This window comes from Lutra lutra, chromosome 2, assembly GCF_902655055.1.
Source record: "Lutra lutra chromosome 2, mLutLut1.2, whole genome shotgun sequence".
NCBI classification, from domain to species: domain Eukaryota; kingdom Metazoa; phylum Chordata; class Mammalia; order Carnivora; family Mustelidae; genus Lutra; species Lutra lutra.
The window spans coordinates 144,569,381-144,584,646 of record NC_062279.1 but is presented as its reverse complement, the minus strand read 5'-3'; the positions used below and the strand labels follow the sequence as shown (position 1 = coordinate 144,584,646).

General features: G+C 58.5%; 1 protein-coding gene across 1 annotated transcript; it reads left to right on the top strand.

Annotated features, from left to right (window-relative positions):
- Positions 1 to 103: 103 nt before the first annotated feature.
- On the top strand, positions 104 to 14,521 carry TADA2B (transcriptional adaptor 2B). Its single transcript, XM_047718794.1, has 2 exons — positions 104 to 467; positions 12,055 to 14,521. The coding sequence occupies exons 1-2, from the start codon at positions 198 to 200 to the stop codon at positions 13,045 to 13,047; spliced, it is 1,263 nt and encodes a 420-aa protein (XP_047574750.1). The 5' UTR covers positions 104 to 197; the 3' UTR covers positions 13,048 to 14,521.
- Positions 14,522 to 15,266: the final 745 nt, after the last annotated feature.

The following is a 15,266-nucleotide window of genomic DNA, read 5'->3' as shown; positions in this document are numbered from 1 at the left end:
CGGCGGCGGCGGCGGCAGCCGGGCCGGGCCCGAGGGCGCCTGCGTGCTGAGGCGGGACGCGGCCCGGCTGGCCGGCTCCGGCGGCGCCTGGGCGGGGCGGCGCGGTGGCGGCGGGCGCGGGCGGCGGTTGCTCGAGCGCGGCGGCGGGCGCGGGCGGCGGCGCGCTGACGGCGGGCGCGGGCGGCGGGCGGGGGAAGATGGCGGAGCTCGGTAAGAAGTACTGCGTGTACTGCCTGGCCGAGGTGAGCCCGCTGCGCTTCCGCTGCACCGAGTGCCAGGACATCGAGCTGTGCCCCGAGTGCTTCTCGGCCGGCGCCGAGATCGGCCACCACCGGCGCTATCACGGCTACCAGCTGGTGGACGGCGGACGCTTCACGCTGTGGGGGCCCGAGGCCGAGGGCGGCTGGACCAGCCGCGAGGAGCAGCTGCTGCTGGATGCCATCGAGCAGTTCGGCTTCGGAAACTGGGTGAGCGGCCGGCTCGACGCGCACCTGCTCGCCCCGGGCCCGCGGCGGCGGGGAGGCGGGCGGCGGTGGGGAGGCGGGTGCGGTCGGCGCCGGGTGGGTTCCGCGCCGGGTGGGCTCCGGGAGCTGGAGCGATGTGCCCAAGGGCACACAGCCGGGAAGTAGCCAGGTGGGGCTCGGGGCTGCGGCTCGGCGCCCCTGGGGCCCTCGTCCCGGCCTCAGGAGCCGTTGCATGGTGTTTGCCGAGTGCAGGCGCTTTGGGCAGGAGCGCGCTGAGCCCGAGTGCCCTTGCTGGACGGTGGCAGGTCCGCAGACTTGACAGAGGCGCCTTGAGGAACGACTTGGCTCTGCCGGGGGTACAGGGGTGCTGAAGGCCAGGCAGGCTTCCCACGCGCCCTCCGGCCGCTCTGCCGTCTCCGTGCACTTGGCTTTGTATGCGGCCCGGTGGGCTCTGCGCTCTTGTGCCCTGGGTCTCCTGGCAGGGGCCTCTTTATCGGTGGGGTCCCTGCAAGGCCCAGGACGTGGTGTGAGGAGCGCTGGGTAAGTACTGAACAAAGGAGCACAGACCCGGAGGCGTTGGTCCTGGGCTCTTGCTCTTATCAGAAGGGTTGTGTGGAGACTGAGCTGAGTGGAATAGGTGAGAGCCAGGGTCCCTTTAGGCTTGAGGGCCCCTCGGGGGAGAGTGGGTGCTCTGCTCTGGACAGTCTCTGGGGAGTTCTCTTTCCACTGGGGAGCAGGAAGCTTTCCTCCGTGTTAGAAAGGTCTCTGGCTGGATTCTGGGCCATCTCTGCCAAGAGCTTCTGTCCACCTACAGGCATCCGGGGAAGCAGGGAGGGGGCGCATGACCCCAGCTCCCCTATCTTTCTAGACCCTTCTACATGAGGTCCTCCTACTTCCCTGAACCAGTATTACATCTTGCTGCCATTTCTCCAGCAGTACACTTCTCCTGGGCTTCTCCCCTCATTCCCAAACCTGGCCTGGTTTCCTTTCCAAAAAGTGAGCCAGCCTTCAGGGACCAACACCCATGCTGCATCCCGGGGACTCCTTACTCCTTAGAGATGCACTGCTCCCCAGAGTCTCACCTAAGTGCCAACATGGTGATCACCATCCTCCGAAAACCTCATTTTGTCTTGAAGTGCACTGATGTGCACTGAGCCTCTGCTCTCTGCCGAAGGACTTTGTAGGAGGGAAAGGCTTCTCTCTGTCTTCAAGGGTCTTAAAGTGTTGTAATCCTTTGAGCCTGAGCCAGGACCTCTTGCTTAAGTTTCAGTGAGTCGACGGTGAGCCACTGGCGGACCTCCTCCCTGTTTATCTCGTGGACATCTTGACCCTCCGTGACCCAGATCTCCTACCACCTCACTCTGTTCCTCGGGCTGCTGGAACTTGGTCCTTGGTCCTTGTAGGCCCAGTCCAGCCGCAGCTGCATGTCCAACATATTTTTAGAATCTAACCACTGGTCGCAACCTTAGTCCAGGCTGGTGCTTATCTCTCGCCTTGACCACCTCTGGGGCCTCCCAGCTGGTCTTCCTGCTTCATTCTTGTGCCCTCCAGCCCATTCTGTACGCCATCATCAGAGTGATCTTTGCAGACATGCCGCATGTCATCAGCCTCCAGTGGCTTCCAGGCCTACTTAGATTCAATATCATGGCCAAAGGGGATCTCAGCTGCTACCCCCTCGATCATTTTTTATTTCTATTGCTCAGAGCACTCTTCCTCCAGATCCTGGGTCGTGACTCGTCTTTCTGCTTCCATGTCAGTGCTCCAAGAGACTTCTCCCCTCTCCACTCCATTCCCAGAGCACTTATCTCCACAGCCGTTGCTAAAAATAGCCAAGGTGGACCCCGAGCCTTGCCGAGTGCCAGGCACTGTGCTGAGGACTTTGTTTCCTGGGATCTTTCCCAGCAGCTCTGTGCAGCCGGCTTTGAGCTAGAGTTTGATGTCTGAGTCTGTGCTCTGGGCAGTGCTGCTTCCTAGTGTGCATCGCCTTCTCCGCCACACTGGGGGGGACACACAAGGACCAGGCCACCTGGGGTGTGTTGGAGGAAGCATGGGGGCAGGAAGCGGGCTGTTCTCTAAAGCAGTGCTTTAGAAGCTGGCGTGTGCCCAGGAATTACCTGGGCAGCTTGTTCCCATGCAGATTACTGCTCCAAGCAGCCAGCAGTCTCAGCTGTTACAGGAGACAAAGCCGCAGGAGGAGGGGCGCCGAGGGTCCTCTTCCTGCTGAACCCCTTGTGGGGGCGGGATGGGGGCAGGGATTTTGCATCCTAACCACGCCTGGCACGTGGCCAGGCTGCAGGCACTAGTGTGTCTTGGGCCACCTGCTCTGCCCACTAGACTTCCCCGTGCTTCACCTGAGGCTCTCCGCAGCTCCGAGACGTGCAGTGTCCTTCTGAGCAGACTCCGTGGCTGTGTGTGCAGAAGGGATGTGCCCCATGTATGCTCCATCCGGCCTGTGCTAGCTTGGATGGAGTGCACACCTGATCTTGGGCTCCTCCCCACAGCTCCAGGGCTGGGTCTGCAGTTTACAGCTGCAGAACAGCGGCTCGGAGGGTTTCGGATGCTTGTGGGGGCTGCCTCGGCTTTTCTCATGGTGAAGCCAGGGCTCAGATGCAGGCCCGGCTGACTGCAGAGTCTGGGCCTTAACCTCTGGGTATAAGAGCATTAAGTGCTACAGGGCAGGGGCTGGGAGCTTAGGGCTGCGGCTAAAGGCATGGCTGGCTTGCAGAGCTTCTCGGAGGTGCAGGGTCTTGACCTGGCTCAGCGGGAAGCAGGGAGAGGACCCAGGGAGGGCGGGAGCTCGGTGTCGAGGGCTGGGCTGCATTGTGGGGAGTCGCAGCACACATATCAGTGGCAGCGATGCATTCGAAGGTGAGGCCGGTCGCTGTCATTTTTCAGATGGCACGTGTGATCTGTCACCTCTGGGTGGCACTGCTTTGTGTGGGATTCAAGGGGTGGGGTGATGGCAGCCAACCTGTTGGGGGGAGGCTGCTCCTGAAGTCTGGCGCTGTTGCTCCCATTCGTCCTGGCTGCGGGGTGCTCGCTGTGACACTGGGGGGCTTGGGGGCGAGCTGTGTAGCTAGGCTTGGACACTGGGCCCCGGCCTTTGAGGGTGGGTGGGGAGTTGCCTGGGAATGCGACAGCAGGGAAGGGGGGCAGGTGGTTGGCGAGCCAGAGTGCTGTCACCAGGGGCTTCCAGAGCCTCGAAGCAGCCGGTTTTGTGGTGGGTGCTAGTTGTGTTCCGAGTCAGCAGACATAGATCTTGCTGGAAGCTGCTGTGGCTGATGAAGGAATGTGGCAGAGCTGGAAGCTGACCCCGGTATTCTGACTCCATGCTCTGAACCTCACTGAGCACGGGCAGAGTCCTGGCTTCTACGGGGTCTGGGAATCCCAGGGGCCCCCAGATCTCCTGAACTGGCATCTGTATGGGGGAGGTCTGGAAATAGATGTTGCTGGAGTGAGTTCCGGTGTGGCCCATGGGGCCCCATTGGGGAACCGTGGGAACGGTCACCTCACCGAGGTAGAGGCCTGTGTGTGTTGGTGGGAACGGGTAAACCCGTCCCTTGAGCATCCTTTCGGTGGGTTCTTACTTGTGGTTGAGGATGGAGAGGCTGAGGGAGGAGCCTGGGTGGAGAAAGCTGCCAGAAGTGATGGGTCTACAGGGCGGTGGTTCCAGAACACCCTGGAGGGCTTGCTAAAACACACATGCCCTGGGGCGCCTGGGTGGCTCAGTGGGTTAAAGCCTCTGCCTTCGGCTCAGGTCATGATCCCAGGGTCCTGGGATCGAGCCCCACATCGGGCTCTCTGCTTGGCGGGGAGCCTGCTTCCTCCTCTCTCTCTCTCTGCTTGCCTCTCTGCCTACTTATGATCTCTCTCTGTCAAATAAATAAATAAAATCTTAAACACACACACACACACATGCCCAGCACCCCCTCTGGGCTCTGCATCTGTAGGTCCCCTCCGGGGTCCGGATAGGAATTTGCATTTTTAACAACTTCTTGGGTAATGCGGGTGAGGCTGGGGGTTCATATCCATGACCTGAGATCGAGTTGCAGGCTCTGCTGACCGAGCTAGCCGGGTGCCCCTGGTTTTAACCATCTTTAAGTGCCCAGTTCAGTGACATTAAGTACGTTCATGTCATTGGGTGACATCACCACCATCCATCTCCAGAACTTTCCCATCATAGAAACTGCCTGTTACTTAACACTTCCTGGCTTCCCCCACCCCAGCTCTGGACACCCACCATCCTGCTTTCCATCTCTGTGAATTTGACTACTCTGGGGAGTACTTGACTACTCTCTACTCGTAGAGAGAAACGCTGCAACATTTGTCCTTTTATGACTAGTTCATGTTCCTCCGCGTAACCCTCTTGAGGTTCGTTCATGTAGCGGGCGTCGCCGTGTCCTGCGAGTGTAAGGCTGACAGCCATCCCACTGTCCATCTGTCTGGTCAGGCGCCTGGGCCGCTCCTACTGTTGGCTGCTGGGGGTCCTCCGCAGTGAATGTAGGTGTGCAGACCTCTGTTGAAGTCCGCACTTGTCATCCTTTTATTTATTTTAATTTTTATTTTTTTTTTAAGATTTTATTTATTTATTTGACAGAGAAATATCAGAAGTAGGCAGAGAGGCAGGCAGAGAGAGAGGGGGAAGCAGGCTCCTCACTGAGCGGAGAGCCTGATACGGCGCTCGATCCCAGGACCTTGAGATCATGACCTGAGCCAAAGGCAGAGGCTTAACCACTGAACCACCCAGGTGCCCCTTGTCATCCTTTTAGATTAATACCTTGTGGCACAGCAGCGTCATCTGGTTATGTTTTGAGGCCATGCCCTGCTGTTAGCCCCCCTGTGAGGCTTGGTCTCAGGTTTACTTGATCCGGAAGTCTCCATCCCCTTGAAGGCCGGTCACAGCTGTGTGGGCTGCTTAGTTCTCTTGAGTGGAGACAGGAGGACAGGGCACCTGGAACTGAGGCCTGCGGAACTTTCCATGTGCACGAATCAGTGAACAGGAGCAGGGGCCAAGGGAAATAGGGTCCCTGGAATGGCTGGGGATCTTGTAAGGATAGACGACAAGCTGCTGTTAGTCCTTGGCCTCTGATGTGGGCGGTGGCACCGACTACCAGCTTGTCTGCAGGAGAGGGGGCCGCGCTGGGGGTGGCAGCAGGTTTCGCTCCAGACCGGTGAGTGCCCCATCCTTCCAGCCCCTGCGAGGCAGGCTGCCCTTCTGTTCCCTTGGAGGATGACTGAAAGAGGCTGGAGCAGGCAAACCCGAACCACACCCAAAGCCATGTGGGGTCAGCTGGGAGTGGAGGCCCCGGGTGGCCAGGCCGGCAAAGGGTGAGGTGATGCTGGGCCCGCGGGTGCACATGTCCAGCTCAGGAGGAGCAGACAGGTATCCCACTGTATGGGTTTTCCCTCCACTTTCCTCTGGGCCTGAGCAGCCTCCTTGTCCCTTAGGTGAAAGCTCATCCATCGGCCCTTCGTCCTTCCCTGGCCCTGTGCAGGCCTTTGCTCCATCCTGCTGCTCCTGGGGACTCTGCTCCCTGGGTGGCTCTGCCTGCACAGCCTGCTCCCCCGGGGCGCCCCAGGTTTGTGAGCTGGGCCTTCAGGCTGCTTCTGTCCCTTTGAACCTTCTTGCCTTGAGGAAGAAGGAAGCCCCGCCTCAGAGTCTAGATCCCCAGTGCTGGGGAGGAAAGAGCCCAGGCGTCCTGAGGTGGTGCTTGGTGCTCTCCGGGGAAGGTGAAGGCCACCCGAGTTCTGGGGGCGGAGCTGGTTTGGCCGTGGGCCCCAGAGGCTGGAGGTGGACTGGCCCAGATGAGGTGTCAGGGGCATGGGGCCTGTGGTCTGGCCCTGTTCTGCCGTTTTAAAGGGCCGGGAAGCGTTTGACTGCAGAGGTCTCCCCGCGGTGTGTACTGAGCCAGCACCCCGCCAGAGGCCCCTCGGTGACAGGGCCGCGTGCCCCGGAGCAGGACTGTCTGCTGTGGGAACCCCGGGGGGCCTCTGGGGGACCACACCAGATGCTACATGCTGAAGCACTTACCTCACTGTGGCGGGCCTTGTGTTGTCCCTGAGAGGGGAGGGACCGCAGGCCCAGAAGCAGGAGGGGAGAGGATGAGGATTGTAGTCCGGGGGTGGTTGAGCTACACCTGCACCCCCTGCAGGCTCTGGCAGGGAGGAGCTGGGCATGGGGTAAGAACGCGTTGTGGGAGTGACACCCACAGCTTTCCTGTGGTGGCGATCGTGTGTGTGTGTGTCCTCTCTGCTGTGACCTGTCGTGATGTAGGGACCAGCGCTTGTGTGACTCACGTGAGGAGCCGGAGGCAAGAGAGGTGAAGTCACTTGGTCCTCGGCCATGAGGAGTGGAGCTAGGTCTGGGACCCAAGCCTGTGCACACAGAGAAAGGGAGCATCTGGCAAGGGTTTGGGGCCGCTGGCCTGGATGGCGGGGCGGGTCATGTGGGGTCTGGCGGGGGCCAGGCAGGGGTCTGAGACTCCGTGTCATGGACCCCTGACAGGTCAGGCCTCCCACATGCTCAGACTTTGGAGACTAGTGCTGTTGAAAACGGTATATCAAAGGCTAACCCAGAGTTGCTGACTTCAAGTCTGCCAAATAAGGATATTAATATCCGATCCGATTAATACTCTCTCACCATTTTCCAGAAAGAAAGACTATCTTAGTACTCTCCAAACAAGAACGACATCATCTGGGAATGAAGAACTGTCCTTTAAATGCAAAAGTTTAGCTCTAAGGGAAAGCCTTAGTTGTCCCGAGGTTTTCAGAGTTCCCCCTCAATCATGGGCCAATCTGGTGGGAGCTGTAGTGGACTCCCTGATAGGAGCCTTTGAAGGTTTGTCATCGGTGGGAGTGACCCCGTGGGGCTTGCACCTGTCGGGGGGATGTGTGCACAGAGCAGTGGGCGGGCAGCCATTCTGGGGGGAAAGGAGGAGACGTCTGTGGGTGCCCGCAGGCCACGGCACAGGGGCGGTGTGGTGGGCGGCTGGTGCTACCCACGGTTGCTCTGACTGCCCTCCCTTTCCCGTCCCTGCTTCTGGGCTGGAGGCCTCTCCATGAGCCATGGGAAGGCTGGAAGGAGACCAGACCACCACAGAAGGCCGCGGAGTCCTGAGTCACTAGGGTGCTCACTTCCTGTCCCTGAGAGCCAGCACCCAGGGGGAGTCTGGTGACCTTGGACTGTAGACTTGAGGGCCGTTCAGTGTCCTAGAGGTGTGTTTTCCTTCATTTCTCTAAGGACTCTGAGGAAGCAGCATATCTAGCCTTACCTTTTTCCGGGGGTGGGTGTCCTTTTCTTAGTGAGGATGAAAGGGCAGAACCTGGGATTCTGTCTCTACTGACTGTGGGCTCCTCACCCCTGTGCTGCCCTGTGTCAGGGAACACCAGCTGCAGGGTACACTCGTGTCCCTTGTTTAATTGTAGGTGTACTTGAGTTGTCTTTGTCTCTCCAGATCTGTCCCCCCAGACCCACTTTTGTTGCTTCTGCCTGCCCATCCGTGCGTCCGTCTGTTCCTGCATCCATCCGTCTTCTAGATTAAGCGGAAACTTCGACCTTGAGCAGGTGCTCGGTAGCTGTTGCAGGTGACACAGGGCGGTGACAGGACACTTGTGCCCCTTGTGGGAGGTGGGCAGGTTTCACGTGACTGCTGACGCGTGCGGATGGGAGAGGACAGTGTGGCGGGCAGGTGCCAGCGTGGGGTGGGGTGCTGCTGCTCCCGCTGTTTTTAGTCATCTTGTAAAGTGTGTTCCTCACTGTCACCTAGTGCCATGGAACCTGTCTGCTCTCTGTGGATTCTGTTTAGAGCCAGAGCTGTGTCATCTCTCCTGTGCAGACGATTCTCTTGTGATCTTCTCTGTTTCCAGAGCTTTGAGAAATGAGGGTTTTGTGTGTTTTCCTGGGCCTTTCTCAATGGTCATGAAACAAACACGGCGGCCCAGGGGCAGGATTCTCTCTCAGCAGCAGCTTCCGGCCAGTGTAGTGTTGGCCTTGGCCTTTGAGCTGTTGTCGGGCAGCGGGTAAGGGTGATTGGTGACAGATTCCTGGGCTCCTGGTGACGAGGCGCTAGCCACTCTGATTTGGTTCGTGGCTTTGTAAGTACTCATCGCCTGGGTCTGTCCGAGAGCCAGAGTCTGCCTCGACGTGAAGAGGGTCTGTGCACCCAAAGTGCCCACGCGGCTGGCTGGCCTGCTCCCTGGCTGGCCCCGGGGCCCCAGGAGGGTGCTTCTCTGCCAAGTACATGTTGCCCTTGTCACGGGCCTGTGACCACAGAGCCACACCGCACCCGCCGTGGACAGGGCAGCTTTCCCACGTGATGGAACAGCCTTCTCTTGAACGCTCTGTGTTTTCTTTTCTAATGTTTGGATGTCAATCTTATACCGCTCAACAAAATTGTGAGGCAGAATTTATCTTTATTTTTTGGTGGCTCGTGGGTGGGCTCAGTCGGTGAAGTGTTCGATTCTTGATTTTGGCTCAGGTTGCCATGATCTCAGGGCCGTGAGGTCGAGCCCCGCGCCGGGCTCTATGCTCAGCGTGCAGTTGGCTTGAGAGCCTCTCTCTCCCCACTGTCTCTCCCCCACCCCACTCTCCCTCTTTCTCTCTCTCTCTCTATAAAAAGAGAAAAGAATTTAATTTAATTTAATTTATTTATTTATTTATTTATTTATTTTTTTTTTTAAAGATTTTATTTATTTATTTGACAGAGAGATCACAAGCAGGCAGAGAGAGAGGAGGAAGCAGGCTCCCTGCTGAGCAGAGAGCCCGATGCGGGGCTCGATCCCAGGACCCTGAGATCATGACCCGAGCCGAAGGCAGCGGCTTAACGCACTGAGCCACCCAGGCGCCCCTAATTTTATTTTTTTAAAAATAACTTTTATTTTCAGTTTACCCAAAAGGGTGAAACAGTAGTATGCAGAGTTCCCACGTATGTTCCTCTCATAACCCTCCCGGAACAGCAGCATTTCGCAGAGGTGTGGTGTGGCTCCAGAAAGCAGGGTGCTGACCTTGACTCAGAGCCCCTCACTCATGCACAGACTGGCCTGGGGTCCCACCCAGGACACCCCAGTGATGTCGCTGATGGGTCTCTTCAGGTCACAGTTCTTTCCTTGTCTTGTGACTGTGACACGCTGGAGGGGTGCTGGCTGGTGTTTTGTAGAATGTTCCGTAATTTGGGTCTGGCTGCTATACTCTGGTGCTGAGGCTGAGATACCTGGGCTGGGCCGTGGGACAGCGTGGGACAGGGTCGCTCTTCAGATGCTCCCTCCTCCCCACTGTGGGATTTCTCCTTAGGACTTAGAATTGGACACAGTGTTCTTGAGGATGACAATGGTCAGGCCGGAAGCTGGTGTCCAGTGGAATGGCTCCCTCCCCAGCCCCTCCGCCCCGGGTGTCCTCCAGCCCTTTGGACGACAGCAGCGGCATGCACACACTCATTCCGTGTTGTGTGGCCAGCAGCTGGGCGTGTGAGAGGGGACACTAGCTGGGGACAGGAGGTCCTGTATGGCCCTGCTCCGGCCCAGAGCTTTGAAGGCCTCTGTGGTTTCCATCCCTGCTCTCGCTCCCGCAGTGCCAGAGTTGATGGCAGGAACCTCTGACCAGTAGCACACCCTGGTTTGGTCGAGTGAGTCAACTTGACTACTCACAATCTTCCTGTTTTTCAGGATTTCAGTTTTCTCCAAAACACGCGGGCTCTGCCATCACTTGTTTTTGAAAGGCAGATTGCTGAGTTTTAGGCTGGGGGCCCTTTTGCTAGGGGGGCAGCTGGTGCTTCTGGACGCTGGCTGGGTAGCCCGCTGTGCAGGTCTCACTGGGCCAGGCTGGGGGCAAGGCCTGGGGCCCGACTTCCAACCGGGTGAGCTTGGATGTGCGGCCCAGACCCCCCGAGCCTCTGCTGAAGGGGTCCCCCAGGTCCCTCACCCAGGAGGCTCCCTGGATGCTGGACTCGGAAATTTGTAGCGGCTGCAGGCCCTCACCAAAGCTGTGGCGAGGGATGGTGAAGACCCTGGGCCCGTACAACCTCTGGCTGTGTGCCTGGGCCCTGGAATCTCGGACCGGGAGCATGTGGGCATTTCTGCTGTCTGGACACCCTTGTGAGGCTGTGTTTCCCTCCTGAACGCGCAGGTGTCAGGGCGGTATTCTTCCGGCGTAGCTCATCAGGGTGGAAGAATACCCACTGGCTATCTCGCCCCTCTGAGCGGGACCTGAGCTGGGCCCCTCACAGGAGCTCCAAGCCTCTGGGCACTCTGTCCACAGTGCTCGTGGCAGGTGCAGGGTGGGTGCTGGGGCTGACTCCTGTCTCCTTATTGGAAGGAACTCAAGGCCCAGAGGTGGGAAGCGACCAGCTTGGGTCATGTGGTGGCCATAGATGCTTGGGATGGTTGTGACTTGGTTTGTTTTTTGGGTTTTTTTCTTTTTTGGGGGTGGGGTGAGGTAAATGGTCCCTGGGAAAATACAAACAGATTTGATGCAAACAGTAACATTTTAAAGAAGTTAATCATGACACAGTTCTTCCCCAAAGGACCAGAATCTGGTGTTTGCTCTAATCTTCCCTTTTCTCTTAGATTCTCAGAAAGGGTCCTCCTGCATTAGGCCCCAGCATTGTCCTGTCCTCCTGTCTTGGAGCCCTGCCCTTGGGACTCAGGCCCCACACAGGTTCTTTTCCCTCTCAGGAGCACTTCCCTCCAATGGTGCCCGGTGTGTCCTCAGTCCTCAACCCGAGTGGACTGGCTGGTTTCTTGGAGTCCAGTTTGGCCTTTGGGGCTGCAGAGACCAACCTGATCTCACAGGACTAAGGGGCAAGGGCACAGAGCAGTGGCATTGGGCCCTGGTGGCTGCCGGAACGGCAGGGTGAGTGGAGGCTGGAGGCAGGGGCTGAGCGGCTGCTTGTGAATGAGTGCGCATTTTGGGCAGCTCCTTTGTGAAGTGGCTTTAGCGGTTGACTGAGGAAGAGGCCTCTTGGCAGAAGGAAAAGATTGGGGGAGTTGTATAATTTCCTCTCATTAATAACCCTCGTGTTCATAGGTCACCTCCTACAGGCATGTGTGCTCACAGCCCATGGCAGATTCCAGCTACCTAACTGTGGAGCCTGTCACCAGTGACGGCCCCGCCCCTTGAAAAGGCACAGCTGGTCCCTGGCACCATCACCCAGGAAGGGGATAGGCTGCCACCCCGCTACACTCCCAGGGGCCGGGTCCTTTTGGTTCCTGGAGGCAGGCAGCACCATACAGCCGGGTCCGTTTTGTGCCGGGAGCTGTGGTTGGGTATCCCTGGTGGACCTGGGAAAAGGTGGGGCAGCTTGGGTGCTCCCCGACCGGGCCCAGAGTGCAGGGTGTGACGTGTGGCCACGAGGCCACTACAGGTGCAGGAGAGCGGAGTCCAAGGGGCAAAGTGGGCCCGGTGTCAGCGCGCTGGCAGGTGGCGCCTCCAGATCGTACCCCTTCAGCCTGTCTAGTGTCCGCAGCCGCGTGCTGTGAGCCCGGCTGCAAAGAGCGCACTGCCTGGGGCCCCTTGGGGGCGGGGGTGACACAGGCCGGAAGTGGGCATGCACGCCACGCCGACCGCCGCTTTAACCTGTGGTCCCTGTCCTTGCAGGAGGACATGGCCGCGCACGTGGGAGCTTCCCGCACGCCGCAGGAGGTGATGGAGCATTACGTAAGCATGTACATCCACGGCAACTTGGGGAGAGCCTGCATCCCCGACACCATCCCCAACCGGGTGACCGACCACACGTGCCCCGGCGGAGGGCCCCTGTCCCCCAGCCTCACCACACCCTTGCCTCCCCTAGACATCTCGGTGGCTGAGCAGCAGCAGCTGGGCTACATGCCGCTGCGTGACGACTACGAGATCGAGTACGACCAGGATGCCGAGACGCTCATCAGCGGGCTCTCGGTCAACTACGACGACGAGGACGTGGAGATCGAGCTCAAGCGCGCGCACGTGGACATGTACGTGCGCAAGCTGCGGGAGAGGCAGCGGCGCAAGAACATCGCGCGTGACTACAACCTGGTGCCCGCCTTCCTGGGCAAGGACAAGAAGGACAAGGAGCGGCCGGCCAAGCGCAAGGTCACAAAGGAGGAGAAGGAGCTGCGGCTCAAGCTGCGCCCGCTCTACCAGTTCATGTCGTGCAAGGAGTTTGACGACCTGTTCGAGGGCATGCACAAGGAGAAGATGCTGCGCGCCAAGATCCGCGAGCTGCAGCGTTACCGGCGCAACGGCATCACCAAGCTGGAGGAGTCGGCCGAGTACGAGGCGGCGCGCCACAAGCGCGAGAAGAGGAAGGAGAACAAGAGCGCGGCCGGCGCCAGGCGGGGCAAGGAAGACGGCAGGGACGGCGAGTTCGCAGCCATCGAGCACCTGCCGGGCTTTGAGCTGCTGTCGGACCGCGAGAAGGTGCTCTGCAGCTCCTTGAACCTGAGCCCAGCGCGCTACGTGACCGTGAAGACCATCATCATCAAGGACCACCTCCAGAAGCGGCAGGGCATCCCCTCCAAAAGCCGCCTTCCGAGCTACTTGGACAAAGTCCTAAAGAAAAGGATTTTAAACTTCCTCACGGAGAGCGGGTGGATATCCAGGGAGGCCTCCTGAAAGCCCGTGGCTCTGCAGGGAGCCTAGAGGACTGTGGGTGTGGGAGGGGGAGGAGGTGCTCTTTTTTAAGCAGATTGAATTCCTTTCTTTTAGGCTATAAATTCTGCTCATGGTCCTCTGAAAGAAGCAATAGTAACGATTTTATGCCGGATCATGGGGGAAGCCGACATATGTATATTTTAACTTAGTCCTAAAGTCACACCTCCAGATGACGATTTGCCTTTCCATGTTCAGTTTGGGGAATATTATGAGATTGGGTCATTTCCTTTTGTGTCTTCCTTTTGGTACGCAACTCTTGGGCTGTGGGTGAAAGGAGCAGCTTTCTGCTGGGCCCGCCACCACCAGCTTGGCCCTGTGATGTGACCTCTGGCTGGCTGCCAGGGACGCCCTTGGGGGGCCCACTGCCAACCCCGCGGACACCCCAGCACAGCCCCAGCACGCGGCACTTTACGTGGGGGCCAGGGTGGGGCAGGTGGGAGGTGAGGCTGGAGAACCACAGGAAGTTTCCTTGGGAGCTTTAGAGGCAGAGTGGGTGGGACAGGATGTCCAAAGGAGCTTCCTTTTGACCTCTGCAGCCAGGGTCGCAGCTCATGATGCCAGAGCCCAGAAACGCCCCTGGCCTCTTTGGGCGGGGGGGAGGGGTGATGGAGCCTGTGGGCTCACCTCGGGGCCAGCACAGGATCCCCCCCACAACAGGTCCCTGGTGTGTGGGGAGGGGTGCTCTGGAGGAGCTGGGAGGACTAGTGTGGGTGCCAGAATTCTGAGCCAGCCTTTGGGGTGCTGCTGCTTGCTCTTGTACTTGCAGTACTAAGCACCCCATTTACTTGGAAGAACTCGTAGTGGAGGGCTCTGAGTTCTGCAGTTTATTTCCTCCAGAATTCTCATGGTGGTCGCAAGAACCTTTCTCATGGAAACTCTGATCTTGACCGTGCTAGCCAGGCTAAGCGTCCTACTGCAGGTGGTCCCCAGCACTCTGCAGACTGGCCAGGCTGGACCAGGCTCGCACGAGCAGGAGGGAGCCCTCAGGGCAAGGCCCCACAGGGCTTCTCTGGGTCCTGCTCTTGAACCGCCCAGCTTCTGCCCAGCCCTGCTGTCTCCTCAGGGGCCTCGCTTCTGTGGATGGACACGGTGCCTTCTTTCCGGGAACTTGAGTCTGTCATCTGTCTTCCTGCTGCTCAGTGCTGTTTCTCCTGGCCAAGGCCCCGCTCTAGGGCCGGGGTGACTGCAGACCCCAGCGCTCCGTTCTTCCTGGCGCTCATCCTGCCTCTCCTGCCCCCATAGCTCCCAAGAGACTGTTGACCTCCCACAATGTTCAGGCTTGCAGTTACATTAAAGTGAAGTTATTTGAAAGACAAAAGAAAAAAAGACCCTCATCATTTCCAAGGACTTAATTACGGTGCCTTTTCCTTTCTTTTTACATCCTTCTGTCCCCCAGGGTAAATTTTTCAGCATTAAATAAAACATTTCAAATATATCGTACGTGGCTTTAGTTGTACTGTGCACGCTGGCCGGTAGTGTTCCCTGTTAGCCAAGCCCCGGGCTTTTGTGACTGTAGAAGGAGCGAGCAGGGGTGGTACTCATGAGGCCTCCTCCTGTTGTCCCCTCTGTGGGCTCACTGCGTCGACAGTCGCACAGCACAGAGCGCAGGTTTGGTCTGCCCCTGAGCAATGATGGGGATGTTGCGTCTCACTTGCGCTTCTGGACCCTGGAAACCTTCTAGAACTGCGGACCCTCAGGCCTTAGGGGCAAGGCCCTGAGACCAGTCAGGCAGGGCCCTGCCACTGGCAGGCAAGCTGGTTGGGCAGCTCAGGCTGCAGCTCCTCCCACCTTGAGATTTACTCATTTCCTGCACCAGGTTCCTGGTTGGGTGAGGTTCTAAATTTGCTATTATTTTGATATGAAATGGTTGGCAGACTTAAGCGGGAGAAGCAAAAGACTGTGTCAGCATGTGGCCCAGGCCAACCGGGCTGTCCAGCGGGCAATTCTGTGCTTAAGCAGGGTTTCAGGATGTGTATCTTTCTCAGTGGTACGAAGAACTTGGTTAGGCTTGGCTGTTTTAAAACTGTAAACGCGTGACTGACGTTATAGCATCAGGCTGTCCTGAGAAGACGGCCTGTCCTCACTGGCTGCCTCTGAGCCCATCCCCGCGGGCTGTGCCGCCCGTCAGTCCTCACTGTGGCCGCCAGCAAGGGGCCCTTGAGCTTCAACATGTCAAATTC